Source organism: Bubalus bubalis, chromosome 2, assembly GCF_019923935.1.
Source record: "Bubalus bubalis isolate 160015118507 breed Murrah chromosome 2, NDDB_SH_1, whole genome shotgun sequence".
NCBI lineage: Eukaryota > Metazoa > Chordata > Mammalia > Artiodactyla > Bovidae > Bubalus > Bubalus bubalis.
Window position 1 is genome coordinate 23,857,430 of NC_059158.1, and position 5,811 is coordinate 23,863,240.

At 52.7% G+C, this 5,811-nt stretch overlaps 1 protein-coding gene across 2 annotated transcripts; it reads left to right on the forward strand.

Moving 5' to 3' along the window:
- The first annotated feature begins 1,698 nt into the window (after positions 1-1,698).
- LOC102390435 (BOLA class I histocompatibility antigen, alpha chain BL3-6) lies at positions 1,699-5,415 on the forward strand. Of its 2 annotated transcripts, XM_025260590.3 has the most exons (8): positions 1,699-1,859; positions 2,179-2,448; positions 2,645-2,920; positions 3,807-4,082; positions 4,199-4,303; positions 4,731-4,763; positions 4,903-4,950; positions 5,115-5,415. In XM_025260590.3, exons 1-8 carry the CDS (start codon positions 1,787-1,789, stop codon positions 5,117-5,119), a joined length of 1,086 nt encoding a protein of 361 aa, XP_025116375.3. In that variant the 5' UTR covers positions 1,699-1,786; the 3' UTR covers positions 5,120-5,415. The 2 variants fall into 2 exon arrangements, with proteins under 2 accessions (XP_025116375.3, XP_025116384.3); XM_025260599.3 differs by lacking the exon at positions 4,903-4,950.
- The last annotated feature ends 396 nt before the right edge of the window (positions 5,416-5,811 follow it).

Below are 5,811 nucleotides of genomic sequence, written 5' to 3' on the forward strand. Positions count from 1 at the left end.
CCAATGAATATTCAGGGCTGATTTCCTTTAAGATTGACCAGTTTGATCTCCCTGGAGTCCAGAGGATTCTCAAGAGTCTTCACCAAAACCACAATTCAAAAGCATCAATTCTTCAGTGCTCAGTTTTCTTTATAGTCCAACTCTCACATCCATACATGACTTCTGGCAAAACCATAGCCTTGACTAGACCGACCTTCATTGGCAAAGTTATGTCTCTGCTTTTAAATATGCTGTCTAGTCAAGGCTATGGTTTTTCCTGTGGTCATGTATGGATGTGAGAGTTGGACTGTGAAGAAAGGTGAGTGCTGAGGAATTGATGCTTTTGAACTGTGATGTTGGAGAAGACTCTTGAGAGTCCCTTGGACTGCAAGGAGATCCAACCAGTCCATTCTGAAGGAGATCAGCCCTGGGATTTCTTTGGAGGGAATGATGCTAAAGCTGAAACTCCAGTACTTTGGCCACCTCATGCGAAGAGTTGACTCACTGGAAAAGACTCTGATGCTAGGAGGGATTGGGGGCAAGAGGAGAAGGGGACGACAGAGGATGAGATGGCTGGATGACATCACTGACTCGATGGACGTGAGTCTGAGTGAACTCCGGGAGTTGGTGATGGACAGGGAGGCCTGGCGTGCTGCGATTCATGGGGTTGCAAAGAGTCAGACACGACTGAGCGACTGATCTGATCTGAGGCTGGTCATAGCTTTTCTTCCATGGGGCAAGCGTTTTTTAATTTCATGGTGGCAGTTACCATCTGCAGTGATCTTGGAGCCCCCCAAAATAAAGTCTCTCACTGTTTCCATTTTTTCCCCATTTATTTGCCATGAAGTGATGGGACCAGATGCCATGATCTTAGTTTTCTGAATGTTGAGTTTTAAGCCAACTTTTTCACTCTTCTCTTTCACTTTCATCAAGAGGCTCTTTAGTCCCTCTTTGCTTTGTGCCGTAAGGATGGTTGTCATCTGCATATCTAAGGTTACTGATATTTCTCCCCGCAATCTTGATTCTAGTTTGTGCTTCATCCACCCCAGCATTTCACATGATGTACTCTGCATATAAGTTAAATAAGCAGAGGGACAATATACAGTCTTAAAGCACTCCTTTCCCAATTTGGAACCAGTCTGTTGTTCCACGTCCAGTTCTAACTGTTGCTTCTTGACCTGCATACAGATTTGTCAGAAGGCAGGTGATGGTCTGGTATTCCCATCTCTTGAACAATTTCCCACAGTTTGTTGTGATCCACATGGTCAAAGGCATTGGCATAGTCAATAAAGCAGAAGTAGATGTTTTCTCTCTTGCTTTTTTGATGATCCAAGTGATGTTGGCACTTTGATCTCTGGCTCCTCTGGCTTTTCTAAATCCACCTTGAACATCTGAAAGTTCACGGTTCATGTACCATTGAAGCCTGGTTTGGATAATTTTGAGCATTACTTTGCTAGCATGTGAGATGAGTGCAATTATTCGGTAGTTTGAACATGCTACCAAGCAGGAAGGGAGGGATCAGGGCAAAGTTCCAGGACCCCAGAGGGCGAGCCGCTCAGGATGTCAGGGTCAAGGGCGGTGTCTGGGGCTGGGACGCTCCATGTTAGGGATTCCCCGTCTCCAGGAGTTTCACTTTCTCTCTCACAACATGTGTCGAGCCCTCCTGCCTGGACACTCGTGATGCGGCCCCAGTTCTCACTGCTACTGGGTGTCCTATTTCTAGAAAAACCAATCAGCGTCTCCGCGGTTCCTGGTTATAAAGTCGCCACCGACCCGCCCGGACTCTGCTTCTTCCTAGACCCAGAGGATGCGAGTCGTGGGGCCGCGAACCCTCCTCCTGCTGCTCTCGGGGGTCCTGGTCCTGACCGAGACCCGGGCGGGTGAGTGCGGGGTCGGGAGGGAACGGCCTCTGCGCGGAGGGGCAAGGGGATCCCTTGGGAGCTCGGGGGTGGGGGGCAATATCCCATGGAAGGAGCGACCCCGACGCTCCTGCCCAGACCTGCCCCTCTCCCCGGTCCTGGCCTGTCCCTCCCTTGCTTCTCGACCCCTCTTCTCTTCCCCCTCCGGAGTTCGGGCCGGTCTTGACTGCTTCCATCTCCCTGGCCGTACGCCTCCTCCTCCTTCCCGGGTCCATCACTTCGGACCCGGGACCCGAGCCGGGAGGAGGTCGGGGCGAGTCTCACCCCTCCCCGCCCCCAGGCTCCCACTCCATGAGATATTTCAGCACCGCCGTGTCCCGGCCCGGCCTCGGGGAGCCCCGGTACCTGGAAGTCGGCTACGTGGACGACACGCAGTTCGTGCGGTTCGACAGCGACACCCCGAATCCGAGGATGGAGCCGCGGACGCGGTGGGTGAAGCAGGAGGGGCCGGAGTATTGGGATCGGAACACGCGAAACGCCAAGGGCACCGCACAGAATTTCCGAGTGGGCCTGAACAACCTGCGCGGCTACTACAACCAGAGCGAGGCCGGTGAGCGACGCGGGCCCGGGTCCGGGTCACGACCCCCATCCCCAGGGACCGGCGGGGTCGCCCGAGTCTGCGGGTCCGAGGGTCACCCCGACATTGCGGAACACACCCGACCCCCGCCCGGGAGGAGCCGACGGGGCTTGACCCGGTTTCATTTTCAGTTTGGGTTTAATCACCGCGGGTGGTCGGGGCGGGTCAGGGTCTCACACCTTCCAGTGGATGTACGGCTGCTACGTGGGGCCGGCCGGGCGCCTCCTCCGCGGGTTCATGCAGTACGGCTACGACGGCAGAGATTACATCGCCCTGAACGAGGACCTGCGCTCCTGGACCGCGGCGGACACGGCGGCTCAGATCACCAAGCGCAAGTGGGAGGCGGCCGGTGAGGCGGAGGCACAGAGGAACTACCTGGAGGGCACGTGCGTGGAGTGGCTCCGCAGACACCTGGAGAACGGGAAGGACACGCTGCTGCGCGTAGGTACGAGGGGCGCGGGGCCTCCCTGGTCTCCCCTCGGGCTGGAGCTGGCTTCCCACGAGGAGAGGAAAATGGGGTCCCTGTGGGAACAGCGCCCCAGGTTCTTGTCAGGAGAGGGAGGAAATCCGCCCAGGTTTTCATATTTTGTGCAAGACAGTCACCAGTGGCCCCACTTCTCTGAAGGACAATCAAGGAATCCAGTGGCTTTGAGGAAGACGCAGGAAACCATCCCTGAAATAGCTGGTCAGCAGTGCCCTTTGACCCCGGCCACCATCTTGTGATCCATGACTTTCTCTCTCAAGGCCTGTTCTCACCCTGAGAGCATCTTAGGAAGCCTGACTCCAGCTTTTCTGAGTCATTCAGCCTCCACCAGAGTCAGGACCTTTAGTCTATATTCTCCCCCTCACATTTTTAGAGCACCTATCCTAGTCTCTCATTGTAGAAATTTCCAAGGACTAATACAGATCTCTAAGATGAGACTGTTATCTACCTGTTGTACTGTTTTTTTCAAAACCATGATCCTGAATGTTCTGTAGCTCAGAGGGTAAAAAAGTGCATACTACATCTGGGGATCTGATGTACAGCCCGGTGACTAGAGTTAATAATAATCCTGTATAATATACTTTAAAATTGATCTTAATCATTCTCATCACCCCTGTCAAACAGATGCACACATGAGGTAAGTTGATCGATACATTAATTACCTTCACAGTGTACATATATATAAAAGCAACATGTAGTACACTCTCAATGTGTACAATTTTTGTTAAGTATACATCAGTAAAGCTGGGTAAAAATCACTGTTCTGTCCTTTCTCAGGATGGTCACATGATGCTGCTTCAGTGACCCATGGAGGTAACACAAACTGAATTTTCCAATTCTTCCTCAGACCCTCCAAAGGCACATGTGACCCATCACCCCATCTCTGGTCGTGAGGTCACCCTGAGGTGCTGGGCCCTGGACTTCTATCCTGAGGAGATCTCATTGACCTGGCAGCGCAATGGAGAGGACCAGACCCAGGACATGGAGCTTGTGGAGACCAGGCCTTCAGGAGATGGGACCTTCCAGAAGTGGGCGGCCCTGGCGGTGCCTTCTGGAGAGGAACAGAGATACACGTGCCGTGTGCAGCACAAGGGGCTTCAGGAGCCCCTCACCCTGAGATGGGGTAAGGAGCGGGTAGGAATGGAGCTTCCTCTCAGATAAAGCAGGAGCCCTTCGGGACTCAGTTCAGCAAGGTCAGGACTCAAGCCTGAGGTCAGGGCCCTTTCCTTGCCTCCACAGAACCTCCTCAGACCCCCTTCCTCACCATGGGCATCATTCTTGTCCTGGTTCTCCTCGTGGTGGCCGTGGTGGCTGGAGCTGTGATCTGGAGGAAGAAGCGCTCAGGTAGGGAAGGGAGGGAGGGCCCTGAGTTTTCTTGTCTCACTGAAGGTTTTCAAGCCCAGGTAGAAGTTTACCTTCCTGGTTACTGAAAAGTACCCTCCACACACATGTGGAGTCTGGAGCTGATGCTAACATTTTTCTTTTCTAAAGCATGTGTGAAAATGAAAGACAAATTTTTCACCTTCCTAATTCCAGCTAGGGACCAGGTTTCCAGCACTTGAAGGTCAGAGGGAGGTCCTTGCTGAGGACAGACCTCCAGGAGGGCAGGTGGCCCCGTCCTTACACGTCTCCCTTCTCTGTGTTCCTGATCCTAGCATGAGTTTTGATCACAGTTCCAGAAAGTTCTCTGGGGTCCAGGACTAGGGGTTGCTCTAGGATCTCATGAGTCAGTCTTCTCCCTGGCCTCTCACATGGTATTTTCTTCTCACAGGTGAAAAAGGAGGGACCTATACCCAGGCTTCAAGTAAGTGTGGAGGGGGTGATTCCTGAGACCCTTGAGAGGGTGCAGACAGGAGGCTAGGGGGGACTCACCCTCCTCAAAGTGCCTTCTCTAGTTTCTCTCCTGTGGGTTTTGGCCACGTCCTGGTCTTGTTCTCCCCCAGGCAATAACAGTGACCAGGGCTCTGATGTGTCTTTCACAGTTCCTAAAGGTGAGACCCAGGAGGGACTACACTGGAAGGGGGATTTGGACAGAGGGGACACATTGGGTGGTGGGGATCTTTGAGTGGGACATGTGAGCATGTCGGGGGCTGTGGAAAATAGTGGAGTGCTTACATGACTGATCTAACTGGTTCCTGATTCTTTTCTCTCACAGTGTGAGACACCTGCCTTGTGGGGACTGAGTGATGCTGCATCCCCCCATGTCACATCAGATCCCTGGACCCCTCTTTCTGCAGCTGCATCTGAACGTGTCTGTTCTAGTAGCATAACATGAGGAGCTGGGGAGATTGGCCACCCCTTCCCACCGTGCCCCCTCCCGCCCTGACCTGTGTTCTCCTTCCTGATATCTTTCCAGCAGAAACAGGGCTGGGCCGTCTCAATCCCTGTCTTCGCTTCATATGCACTGAGTAATGATATCTTATTTCCTTATTGAAAATAAAATCTGTATATATGAATTTGTTTTTTCTAATTGGTGCCATGAAGGGGGATCGGATAATAAAGGTGAGGATTCCTAAAGTTTCAAAGAGGAAATAAATTGAAACACTGAGAACCTTCCAGATCCATCCACATTTGCTGTGCTGAGTCAGCTTCAGGAAGGAAAGGCGGAGGCTGTGAGGAGCTGAGTGTGGACAGGGCTGTGCCTGTGCCCAGTGATCAGTGCCTGGTGGGCATGCATGCACTGCCCATGCACTGCCCATGGTCACTCCTGGGCTGGGTGTTCTTCTTCATTTCTTTGTCCTTGTCCCTTCAGTAGATACTTGTCCCGCCAAGGACCTGTGATCAAGGATTCAGAAGTCACCTGGGGCTTGTTGTATCTCCAGGACCATGGGCAGGGTGCATTTCTTAAATGG

Excerpts from the sequence above, each read along its gene's own strand:
- LOC102390435 (XM_025260590.3), top strand. The coding sequence starts at position 1,787 with ATGCGAGTCGTGGGGCCGCGAACCCTCCTCCTGCTGCTCTCGGGGGTC. Across the intron at positions 2,449-2,644 it reads CTACAACCAGAGCGAGGCCG|GGTCTCACACCTTCCAGTGG; the intron begins GTGAGCGACGCG and ends GGGGCGGGTCAG. Across the intron at positions 4,083-4,198 it reads GCCCCTCACCCTGAGATGGG|AACCTCCTCAGACCCCCTTC; the intron begins GTAAGGAGCGGG and ends TTGCCTCCACAG.